Source organism: Ochotona curzoniae, unplaced genomic scaffold (assembly GCF_017591425.1).
Source record: "Ochotona curzoniae isolate NIBS_2020 unplaced genomic scaffold, NIBS_Ocur_1.0 contig_4501, whole genome shotgun sequence".
Taxonomy (NCBI): Eukaryota; Metazoa; Chordata; class Mammalia; order Lagomorpha; family Ochotonidae; genus Ochotona; species Ochotona curzoniae.
This window is the reverse complement of record NW_024466307.1, coordinates 5,362,151-5,374,775: the sequence shown is the minus strand read 5'-3', so window position 1 is coordinate 5,374,775 and position 12,625 is coordinate 5,362,151. Positions and strand designations below refer to the sequence as shown.

General features: G+C 40.0%; 1 protein-coding gene and 1 long non-coding RNA gene across 6 annotated transcripts in view; one reads left to right on the top strand and one right to left on the bottom strand.

Annotated features, from left to right (window-relative positions):
- Window positions 1-374: 374 nt before the first annotated feature.
- On the top strand, window positions 375-4,268 carry LOC121160315. Its single transcript, XR_005884531.1, has 3 exons — window positions 375-433; window positions 2,372-2,523; window positions 3,720-4,268. It is a non-coding gene; the product is annotated as an uncharacterized LOC121160315 (long non-coding RNA).
- RASA1 (RAS p21 protein activator 1) overlaps window positions 1,202-12,625 on the bottom strand; it is a 74,375-nt gene continuing 62,951 nt past the window's right edge. For 3 of the 5 annotated variants that reach the window (XM_040986007.1, XM_040986008.1, XM_040986009.1), the window contains 11 exons: window positions 12,284-12,360; window positions 11,207-11,379; window positions 10,484-10,643; window positions 8,824-8,966; window positions 8,267-8,382; window positions 7,635-7,721; window positions 6,131-6,198; window positions 5,356-5,444; window positions 4,006-4,083; window positions 2,434-2,568; window positions 1,202-1,969 (listed from right to left, as the gene is read on the bottom strand). In XM_040986007.1, coding sequence (XP_040841941.1) covers window positions 1,886-1,969; window positions 2,434-2,568; window positions 4,006-4,083; window positions 5,356-5,444; window positions 6,131-6,198; window positions 7,635-7,721; window positions 8,267-8,382; window positions 8,824-8,966; window positions 10,484-10,643; window positions 11,207-11,379; window positions 12,284-12,360 — 1,210 coding nt within the window. In that variant the 3' untranslated portion in view covers window positions 1,202-1,885. Of the gene's footprint in view, window positions 1,970-2,433; window positions 2,569-4,005; window positions 4,084-5,355; window positions 5,445-6,128; window positions 6,199-7,035; window positions 7,722-8,266; window positions 8,383-8,823; window positions 8,967-10,483; window positions 10,644-11,206; window positions 11,380-12,283; window positions 12,361-12,625 lie in introns of those variants that run through there. The other 2 variants (XM_040986011.1, XM_040986012.1) reach the window with 2 other exon arrangements.

The window sequence follows — 12,625 nt, the reverse complement described above, 5'->3', positions numbered from 1 at the left end:
AGTGGATGTCTATACAGATGTCTCCTGGAAAACCAGCCTGAAGGAATTCTGAAGAGCGCAACTGGATCTGCTTAGATTATCTGAAAGAAAACAAACTCGGCACCTACGCTTCCTGTGAGGGTAGGTAGCATTTTCATTACATTTTGGTATCTGAACAGAGTTTTATGCACTTTTTCTACTATTTACAATTTAGGCTTGAATATTTGAATATGAGATGAGAGGTCTTACTACTCAGACAAAAACACGAGACCAGAGAGAGGGAAAGCTGAAGCGCGGCTGGGCTCCGCAGGGAACAGCGGCCGTTCACACACTCTGCTTTTTCTCTTCCAGATTACTCACGTTTCTGAAAACTGCCCATTGAGCCCTAGTAACAGAAATTAGTCAAATCTGTCAGGTGCCCAGCTAGTTTCTACAAGGCCTACGGAGGTACGAGGTACGTGACAAATTTTCCCATCTACCTTATGTAATACAATGTTGTTTATAGAGGCAGGGTGAGACTTTAAAGTTTGTGTTTTGCAACAAAAGGCACATAGGGTGGAAAGACAGCAGTGTGCTCAATGCACGTGAACCAGGATGGTTAGCGCAAGGGTTAGGGCCTTTTTGCTGTTTTCAAGCTAGAATCAGGAAAAGCAGAAAGGATGGGATGAACTGAGTTGATACTAACGAAAAGTTTGTTGGAATAGCTTCAATCATGGCTCAGCAGTGACATCCAAAGTTACTTATGTCCAAAAACAATGCAACATTCTGCTACTAGTTGATAACCTTTCCCCTTGTATTTTAAAGTACAATCAAATATTGACATTTGTGAGAATTTCTATTTTACGACCTTTGCCTTCTAGTAGAGAAGGCACTGCCACACACTCTGTTGTAAATTGCTGCCTAACACGTGCAGCGTTCTAACCTGAGGTCTCTTCTCCCATGGCGTCCCCCAAAATGAGAGGCCTCACTATAGATTTAGGAAGAAGTAATTAACCTATGTAAGATATCCCTTGGCTTTAACTTAGCCCTTGCAAGCACTTCATACAGAAGCAAATAAAACTGTGCAGTAAAACTAAGTATGCAGATAGCTGCAGTCAGTGAGGCGGTCTGCATTGTTAGGGGTGACAGAGCTTCCAACAAAAAGCATTGGAGGTGCTGATCTTTTCTTGCATAAAAGTAGGTAACCTGTAAAGTGGTTGAATGGATAACATGCATTGATCAGTACAATGACCAATAATATTTATTGAATTCAAATTATTTACGGTTGTAAACATTTAACAAAAGCATTTGACAATTCCAACAAAATATGTGGTATGTTTAAAAAATAAAGCTGATGAAATAGATCCATTCTTATATATTTTCTTTCAACAGTTTCAGCAAGAGAAATAGCACAGTATTTTAAAAAAGTATACAGTAAAGATTGTTCCTATTATAATGACAAAGTCTGGAAACTAAATACAAATAGTCGTTGAACAGTCAGATGGTCCTCGTCCTCATCAGGAGGGACAGTCTGAGGTCCGGTTACCCTCACTTGTCCCTGCGGAGGCTTCATCTGGTCAGCTGAGTCCATAGTTCTTTCTCCAAGAGACAGCAGAACTTTGGCAATTTGATGTACTGAAAATAGATTTTCAGAGTTCCCGGTAGTCCTAGCATCTTGTTTCCTGAAAGGTCGTCTGCACACCAAGGCTGAGGCTGGTAAACAGATTCCATATGGAACAAGTCTAACTCCCTGCACAGACAGCTGACCGAGTTGCTGGCACCCTTACCAGCGTCTTGAGTTCTGTTTGCATAGTTCACACATCACTGGAATGTGGAAAGGTGTGCTATTTTTTGGCAAGAGCAAAGGAGATGTCATACTGATGTGAATGGGCATGCTGGATCCATGCAGAACACGGTGTGGAGGCTGCTACCTGATGTCATTGGTTTTTGTGTACTGGTTTTGTTTCTGTTGAAGGAGTTCTGTTATAGCCAGGAGCTTTTTCAGTACATGCTAGAAAGTCAAACATGAAAAAATTGAGAACAAAATATTTCTTTTTGGCCTTAACAATCTCTAGGATAACGTGTCCTGTCAGAATAGAATAAGGGGCTACAGAGCAGTTCTGCTCTTGTACAGTAGCTTTGTCATGGCAGCCAATGCGATGACAGCATGCAGTATACTCCAGATTACACTCCACAATGTCTAGATACCTGTCAACCTCGCCAAACAATTCTCACGTTTCACAGTGACTGACAGTCACTGGGTGCGTGAGGGGGAGACGATGTACAGCCAACAAGAACGAACGGTAATTCCCTTGCCCATTTAACATGTGCAATGAATACCACTATCGCACAGCTAACCTTTTAGGCTCCTGATTAAGATCTGTAGTGCCTAAAGTGCATCTTTGTCTGCCAGGTGACTGGAGTTCAGCTGTGTTAATGAAGCATCATTGTTAATACAGGCTGGTCGGACCATACCTGCTGCACGCCACGTTCATTACTGAGTGTTCGCAGTTCATCCGAGTGAGCCACACAAATCTCATGCAAGGCTGCTAGATCACGGGACAGGTCAGTTCTAGAATGCTCTGTAGTGTCTGGAAGCTCCGGTACATTCTTAAAAGGGAATCATAAGACTGCACTTAGTTTCTTCAATGACCCATACAATTTTAAAATGCATCAAGAGCACTGTTTAGCATGAAAGTAGAAACAATTATCAAAAGGCAGTGAGAACCCGATGGGGACACAAACCCCACCTAAGCACTGTGGGTAACAGGTGTGGATTACCCACAATGCCGATCCTTACTCTGCCCGTAATGGTTACAATACTTGCATAAGTTAAGAACTATAAAAACCTTGAATTTTGTATGATAGAAATATAATTAGGCAGAATGACTAAAGAATTCTAGGCACAAAAGATACTATGGTGTTGGTTATGGTCTGTAACTGAGAAAACAGGGTTAGGAGGCAGCAGAACAAAAAAGAACTTTGTCGGGCTTAGGGCCTTGACAGCTGGCCGTGACCTCTACAGTTGGACTGTTAAAGGGGAAGGCAGCAGCACGCCGGCCTGCAAGCGCGTGGGGTCACGGCTCTGGCCAAGACATCCTTCTGCGAATCTGAAAACACGCGAAGGCAGCTTAAGTTACCAGGCAAATATTTTTCCAGTTTATAGCCAATCATTAACTTTTTACTTTTTTCTAATAAAAGAGGGCTTCACTATTTGCTAGTAATTCAGATTTATGTTCTGTATTCGTAAATTTTATTATAAATATGGAACTATGTAATAGTTTGTACCTGAGGTTGCAACTACTGACATTAAAAGCATCTCGAACTAATTTCAAGGGATTAAACCATCCATTTATTTGTTTACTCTCCAAAAGGCTCAAGTTGGCAGCTAGAACTCCATCTGTGTCACCCATGTGGGTGGCACAGCCCCAACACTTTGTCATCTTCTGGCACATGTGCAGCTGTAAGATTTACAGTGACTGCTCCACTATGGAATGACACCTTCTCAAGGCATAACGTGCTGACCGGAATGCTGACCTAGTGCAAGGCAAGCTCTGCTAGTTAACTTTACATCTGTGCTACTTTACTGCTTTATCTTACCTACTAGAGCTGCTGATATTTTTGTTGCAAACAAAAGGTCTTAAAAATGAGAACATATTTCCCGTCCTTTGTCTTGTGATCAGTTTTATTACTTGTAAATGCCCAAATGGGGCAGGGACATTCATAATGAATCAGCCTAACACCAAATCCATTTATTTTAGGGAAACCATGGCCTCTGCAGAAATGTGGGTCATTTATGTTTCAAATCTCAGATAAAACAGCAACGTTACAGTTGCCAGCAGAACTAGCTAAGAAATGCAGGACCCAAGCAGAAACAAAAGGTGACATTAGTCTAAAAGCCACAGTGTTGCATGAACCATTTATTATACTACTTGGTTACAAATACAAGCAACAAATCTTTGTTGTCCAGAAAGGGAGGGAAAAGACTTTCTCCAGATGTGGGTATAAAGTCTGACTAGATCAGGAATTTGACAATTATATACATACCCCAAGTTCATCTAAAAACATGATCATTCGGTGCTTGTTGCTTTTGATGAAGGGATTGACACCTTCCATGTATGGCTCCTAGAAGAAAAGTGCTGCATAAGAAACCTGGATCTCTAAGCAAACGCACTGGAAATCTAGCGTCCCTCAGCAGCCTGTGGTCAGAGCTAACCTAATCGGGCGGTGGCAGTTACTTTCTGAACAGACAGTGACCCTGAGGAACTCGGTTCTTTCTATTGAAAGAACGGGAAACCTGGATCTAAACACAAATCTTATACTTACACATTTAATAATCATAATAAAGAAAGAGCTATTACTTACCAAGACCAATGGCTAGAAAGGTTGGAAGGAATGGATATTGTAATAAGGACCTTAACCGGAGAACATGTTATTCATACCCTGCTTTGCTATTCAGACGGACTCCACAGGCAGCCACAGTAGTGAGTGTTTATTAGCTAGGAATCCTGAGCTCACTGAGAAAAAAACGCTACAAAATAGGAATACTAGACCCTTAAGGAAAAAAGGGTCTCAGTAGGCAGGTCCAGAATGTCTACGAGTAATACAGTAATGAGAAAGTAATATACCTCAGAAATCTGCAAAAATAAATAATAGTCCGATTTTTGGGCAGGTGGTAGAGAGCAGCTTATAATACATGTTTAATTATCAGTTTTACTCCACCTGTGAAATAATTAGCACGGCTATTATAGGGTAATGCCCGAGTGAGTGAACAGAGTGAGACAATTCTATAGCAACTGTTGTTCCATGTGAGTATTTAAAAACCCTGTGGCCACATCTTCTGTGCCAACAAGCCTTTGCTGGCTGGGATGAGCAGGGCAGCCATGTCATACAGAGCGCTACCAGAATCTTTAAAGTCAATAGATGAACAAATCTACAAGCATGACTGTGGCAAAATCAGCAAGACATGGACTGCCTTGACAGATAATTCTCCGCATTTATCATCTCTTGGTAAGTATGTCACCTGTACAGGGGTCTGAATGAGATAGAAATCACTTCCCTGTGGGTCACTCTGTCCCTTAAAAGCAGAGATGAAGAGGTCAGAGTGGCTGGCCACAGGGCCGACCGGCCAGCAGGCTGATCCCAGGAGCAGCTCGAGCACCGGCCACAGAATTTTTGGTAATCTGATCAGTGACTGATCCTGATTGTTTCAATTTAATGTTTACAGTAAAATAAATGTACACTTAAATTCTTGCTTACTGGCCTTCCTATTTCAAAGTTCCATGCGTCAAAAATGGAAAATCCAAACATGAAAACAAAGGTAATCTTTGTGAGATATACATTGTTGTACAACTTTTAAGCTGTACTTCTATAGTGTTAGTATCAGGATGTTTTTACCTTAGCTCCAAATTCCACAAGATTTGCTAAATTCTGCACAGACTTGGCCACTAACGTCAGTGTTCTTGCAGCAATGGGAGACGGCGAATCTGAAAGAGGCAAGTATACCCACTGCCACAGGCTCCAGACACTGCACATCGTTATAGGTTTAGCAGTTTAATACCATTAGCAATTCAGGACTTACAATTTCCTACATAATTCAAATCTGAACTATCAAAAAAGTAAGTAATTTATTGGTAATTTTTATATGAAAAGGGTTCTTTTAAAACTTATTATCGCAACACTTCACTGCTAATAAACTCCATTTTCTTTTTCCTTTCAGTACAACTCACAAAGCTGAATTCCAGCCTGTTCCAGCTGCAGTAACTATTTAGTCCAACTGAAACACTTTTCACAGGACAGAAATGCAACATTCTGTGGTTGCTAAATCACAACTCAGTTAAGGTAAAACAGTAATCTTACATAGGTGGTTCTAAGTCATATTTGGTCTTAAGCTTTAAATAATAAATAGTTCCAGTTGCTATTAGTGATAGTTCCTTATTATATTCAAGGTAACAATACCAAATCAGGTTCACTGGGAAGATGGCCACTCTAATATCCACTGGGAGCAGCCAGGCTACATTGTTAAGTAGAGAAAAGGCAAATTCTACTCTCATCTTAAACTCCCGCTCAAGCAGCTGAACACAGGCTAAACACACAGAGTTTCCAAATTTGAAAGCCAAATTGTACTCTTAAAGCATCAAACTTCAGTATTTATCCAAACCTGAAAGATTACCTGAGATGATATTAAACATGCGAGGATTCAGGATGGCAGGACAGATAAGCCGCAGGAACACAAAACCACTAGACGGGAAGTAAGATGGTCGGCTGTTTTTGTAGAAAACTACTTACATGTTACATTAGAGGTGAATTTCATACTCAGAACATAAAACTTCTAATTTGAATTCTTATAGAGAAACCTATACACAAAAAACTTTAGCAAGCCAAAGGATCCTACTTAATTAACATATCACTGCTTTTCATATTACTTTTTTCCCAAATTTGCAAGGTCACACCGACTCTAACAGAGGCTCAGTTCGTCAGCGGTGTTTCCTCTCTTGCCTTCTGTTGACTTACCCCAGGCAGGCTCCTCACTAAGTGTCCTTAGAAACTTGAGATTCACAGCTACCTAATAGAGAAGCTTCAGATGCCTGTTGTCTCATGTTCTAATTATCCTCTTAGATACTCCATGTAAAACACCCTTCTAAAACAGTCCATAAAATTCCTTTTGGAGACTAAATAACTGGTGGCCTCTGCCGAAATAACCCAAATTCTCAGCATATACTTTAGAAAATGTGCCAGTTTGTAGGAATTAAAAAATTACCAAACTGTTGAATTTTCACTCAGTGTTTTCATTCATAACTCTTAAATTATGAGGACTTCTGCATGAGTTTTATTTGCAAGTTTTGAAAGTGTTCTAGCACTTACAGATATTCTGACAATATTTGAACATGGTTATTTCTGTTCCAATTATGAAAAATCTACAATTCTGAAATATTTACAGCATAATTAACCAAGGAGACTATAGCATGCAGAGTTCTAGAAACCTCTTGACAAAAGATAGGTTTGGAAGATTAACACATTTTCTAGATTCATGGTTTAGTTCCTTTAGTGGTTTCCTTTTTAATTTTTTCACAGAAATCCAACTGGCAATGTATGTATTAATGTATAATTAGAAAAATGTTATATTCTGCAATATTTTATCAGTATGCTTTCAGTTTCTTGAATTGGTTGGGGTATGCTTAACAAAAAGCATAATGCAATGTTAAGGTCATTGAATTTCCAAAGCTTTGCTCCAGCCACTGACATAGAATCTTAAGCAAAGGAACCTCTCCAGATTTGCTTCCTCAAACCCCATGAGTTGCCAAAGCCTTTCGTCCTCATGCTTATGCAGTGAACAAGCAGTTCCAGAATGAGAGGCTCTGCGGGGAGATGAGCCACAGTAACAGCCTGCGTTCCAGGTCAGTCAGTGGGCGATACAGGACTGTGCTTGCTCCCCAGCACCAGTGCAATCCTGTGTGCTCTTTAAAACTACTTACAAGTATTCAGGTTTTTACAACGTGCTATAGTAACTCTCATAACTTTGAAAAAACTTTTAAAGCCATCTAAACAGAAAATACTCAGCAACACTTCAATATTTTTAAAAGCTAAAGAACAAGGCTCTGAATTGTAGTCGGTGATCAATCTAGCACTGGAGCATGAACAGTGAAAGAAGAGACGAGCTGAGGGGTGAGCCTTACCTCACAACTCTGGTCCTCATGGTGGTGTTTGTAGGCCACTTGTGCTGAACAGATTTCTGTAAACACCCATAAATATATCTCAGTGTCCTGCCAAAATAACACAGTCATCTCAAAAAGGAAAGCAGATACACTTTGATCTCATGGCAGCCAAAGTTTAATTTACATAAATATCACACTTCAACCCAATTGTTCACTTTTAAAGGAAGGAAAACTCAAATGTCGAGACAATTAATTTGGGAAAGATTTAACCATTTTGTTCAACTTCTGTGTTAGGAAAGTATGAGATAGCTATTAGAATTAAGATACAGATGGACTAACACGACTCTGACATCAAGTCTGGGCACTGCAGTGGAGGCTGTCAAGCTTGCCGAGTGACAGTGTGGTACACATTCTGAATAAAATCCAAATACAGAGTGCACACATACTCAGACTCCTCCAAACAAAATGTTATTCACTCCCCCAAGCTGCTGAATAAGCCACATTGACTCTAAAGGTAACTCACCATGAGCAGATGTTAAAAATGACTGTCCAGGGTATAAATAACATCAGGCTAATAGAAAAGCTTTCACATTTTCTAGAGAAACAGGGATTTTTGCAAAATCTAATTTGTCAAAAAAAATTTCGCCACTTACGGTGGGAGTATTTCTGAAGCCATGAATATCTTCTCCACAAGCTCTGAGAGAATGTTCAGTAGGTGCGCTAAATTAGTGTTCACGTCTTCATTCTTCTCTAACTTGGATGGGCTTAACTGAGAAGGAGTAAGTCAGCATAAATGCATGTTGGCAGTAACAACACAATGAATCAAGGCAAGCAAGAAGCTGCAGTTCAAGGTTCTATTTCCAGTTCCCAATTTATATCACTATTTTTCTTTGTATGAATAATTTACTATGTAAAACTCCTTCCAAATGGTTTTTACCATTCATTCCAAGGGGACAAGTGCTGTAAGTGAAAGAATCAGAAACCTTCCTGGAAGCTTTTCTAGGAATCTCGGCCAGTAGGAGTGTGGCCATGAAGGCCCCAGCCTGCTTCCCAAAGCCAGACTCTGGAGAGATGGGTCACATTTCTAGGCCATCCTTCATGAGGCTCATGATGAACCAATGGAGTTACTACTTAAGCCATAATTAGTTACATGAAGTTTTCATATTAAAATACACTCTTTCCAGAAATGTTTAAAAAATGAAATTCTCACCTCACAAGACTGTTTGCTTTCCATTATTTTTAAAATGGAATCTTTCAAAGCATGATGAACAAACTGTGTAGCTGTGGCTTTCATATATTGCTCCATCAAGGTGCTTGCAAGTGTCGTGGCTCGGAACAGGGTAGTGGCTTCATCTATACAAATATTTATATTCAATTATTTATAAAGGGCTACATTGATGTGAACAAATTGGTAATGCAGTCATTTTCTTCAACAGTCATACCAATGTACTTTTTTATATACAGCACTTAAGTACTGGTTATAATGACATCTTGCATTTCCTGAAGAGTTCTTTGTAGATGGATATTCAGTTCATGTGAAAAAATGAAGGCTTGAATGGTTATATGACTTGTCAAGACCAGTTAGTGATAAAATTAAACCAGCTGGGGCCAGCCCAGTGGCTCAGTAGTCTGATCCTCAGCTGGCTGAGTCCCAGCATCCCACAAGGGCACCAGTTCATGCCCTAGCCACTCCACTTTTTTTTTTTTTTAAGATTTATTTTTATTATTTTTTCATTGGAAAGGTGGATATACAGAGAGGAGAGACAGAGAGGAAGATCTTCCGTCCAATGATTCACTCCCCAAGTGAGTGCAACGGGTCGATACTATGCCGATCCGAAGCCAGGAGCCTCTTCCGGGTCTCCCACGCGGGTGCAGGGTCCCAAAGCTTTGGGCCGTCCTCTGCTGCTTTCCCAGGCCACAGGCAGGGAGCTGGAAGGGAAGCGGGGCTGCCGGGATTAGAACCGGCGCCCATATGGGATCCCGGGCGTGCAAGGTGAGGACCTTTAACCACTTGCGCCACCGCGCCGGGCCCGCCACTCCACTTTTAATGCAGGTTCCTACCAATGGCCTGGGAAGCCAGTAGAGGATGGCTCAAGGTCATGAGCCCTTGCACCCAAGTCCTGGAAGAAGCTTCTGGCTTCAGGTTTGCTCAGCTCTGGTAGCTGCAGCCATTTGGGGCCTGGGGGTAAAGTCAATGGATGGAAGATCTCCCTCTCTGTAAACTCACCCTTTCAAATAAAAAACATTTCCAGTTGGTTCTCACTGACCCCAAGCTTCAAAAAATCCGAGTCAATCACCAAAAACATTACAGTAGCAGACTGCTTAACTGGCCTAAAAGATGGGTGATCTGTTTTAATAAAATTTTAAAAGCAGAGTGTTAGGAGCAACAGTCCTGGTATAAAATTTGCTCCACTATTTTATCTATTTCTTAACATATGCATTTTTACATTTTTTTTTTCTGAATAGGAACAAATACTTCCAGCATCCTAGGACCTGTCAGAAGCCAGAAATACAACAGTTGGCAGTAACCACTATGTAAAAAACTAAAAAGCAAATATGGTACACACAGCTATTCTTAATAATTAGGCTGCATGGGCCGCTAATCTGCCATGATTAAAACCTGTACTAGAAACATCAGCCCACCTAATTCAGAGATAACCCTAAATGTCATTTTTAAACTTCTGAAAGTAAAATCCCAAAACAAATAAACTGATTGGCCTGAAACACAGCTAGTCCATTCATTTGGAACAAATAATTTTGCAGTATTTCACTTTAATGAGTTCAAACACAGAATTAATGCATTCTTGGTGTAGGAGTATACTACACTCAATTTTTAATAAAAGTATCACACTAACACAGCAATACTGTACCTTCCATGCTTATTTCTCTGTCGTTTAGTGTACACAACAACAACGATTCAAGCTTTTCATGAAGAAAAATTTTCAGTAAGATGCTAGCCAGTAGTGTTCGGTCTTGTCCACATACATGCGATAATGCATAGACTACATGAAGCTCCTTCTGCAGTATAAGCTAGAAATGACATCAGGAAGACTGTAAGTACTTACAGCATTAAGCAATCTCACTAAAATGGGAAGTATGTCATTTTGTAACTTTAAAACTTAGGAATATTTTTAAATAAGGGCATACATTTGATACAGCGATCCGGTCACTTGCTGGGATGCATGCATGCCATCTAGAATGCCTGGCTCTGTCCTGACTCCTCAGTGCACTCCAGTGTGCTGTTGCTGGGCACCCAGGGAGGCAGCAGCTGGTGGCTCACACGGAACACCCACATGGAGTTCCAGCTCTCGGCTTTGGCCAAGCCCAGCCCTAACAAGGATTTGGGGAAGTAAATCAATAAATGGAAGATTCCTGTCTCTATCTTTGTTGAAAACAAATAAATAGAATTAGCTTGAAGGGTACATGTCTCCTATTCCTTTAAGACCAAAATTTATCTTACTGCAATTTTCCCGTATTAGTATGCCAGTAATGTTTACAACTACAGCATTTAGTGTGATGGACCTTGTGTTAACTCTAATTTCTGTTAAAAATTCTCCCCCATAATTTTACATATAACAATAAATGCTTAATACCTCCTTAAATTCACTGTATTCTTCTTCTGGCATGATTTTTTCCATAGAATATCGTGCTCGAACACGCAGAGATCCTGGTTCAATACCCTTTAACGGTATATGGGAGCTGAGCAAAAACCATTCATCGGTGGCATGCCCTTTCTGTAACCGGCTTAACTGGCAACGCATAAATACTTGGAAAGAAAAACAAACGATCACTGTCTGAGATAACAGCAGTCAGTTACATCAGCACACTCTCCCCAGTCCCCTAGTCTCCCCTGTGGCACTGAATGCCACCAGCTAAGGCAGCAAGACCTAAGTTACATGTAGGTGCTTTTAATGCCTTTGGAATAGAGAGGAATAATATTTAATCCATCCTAGATGGGTAGAAATCCATTCCAAATTAATAACCCATGAGCAGATTTGTAGGATCTGGAAATATAGCTAAGGAAATGGACAAAAAAAGGCAGTCTAGACAGAAGGAATGCCCTTCCCTTGTCATTAGTTGGAGGTTTGCGTTTTATCAGAAAATAACAATGTTAAGCATTTAAATAACACAGAAATTACATTAAACACAGATTAAGCACATTTATGGAGAAAAACTCAGCTTTGGTCTCAGTGTATGTGTGTTAAGAAGGCATTAACCTAGTTGAGTGCTGTGAGCTGCTTGATCCCACTGCCCACTGTGAGCAGCGGACAGGAAGAGGCATGCTGCTGACAGCAAGAATTTAACTGGGAGCACTCGACTATTGGAAGGTAATTAATAGCCCATTGTAGTTTTAAGAAATGTTTAAATAGATCACCTTTTAATTTGCATTCTAAAACAAGCAACTAGGAAAAATCCAAGCAGCAGAAAGAAGGGACTGAGAGAGGCCCTACACAAGGATGACCACAGTGCTATTTTCTTGTTATTTGTATGACTGTGGAAGGGAGGTTAGACAGTCGGTTGTTCTTAAAAGTACAGAAAGAAAGAAACTCTCAAATTATAGTGCTTGTATTTTTTTTTATTATTATTGCTATGTTAAGACTATACTTCCTTACAAACTTTGGAACTATATTAAAACATGCCTCTTTTTATTTATTTTTATGTCAACTTACATATATCGGGGTCTTTGCTTTTCTTTGTCTTATTACTAAGAGTTATTTCAAACCTATTGATGTCAGGAGGAAGATCACTAAAGAAAAAAGAAAGAACAAGAATTAATAAAATGTTCTGGCATTAAGTTACTTAAGTCCCCTGTCAATGCTGGGAAAAGTGTGCTGGCTTTAAAATTAGATTCACCATTTTTTGTTGTTTTTTTTTTGTTGTTGTTGTTTGTTTTTGGTAAAATAAACAAATCCAAACAAGCAAGTTACTACCTTTACCATCAGCTTTAAACTTGTGAACTACTGATCATTTATTCAAATCTGGAAACCCTAATATAAACACATTGTGCATTA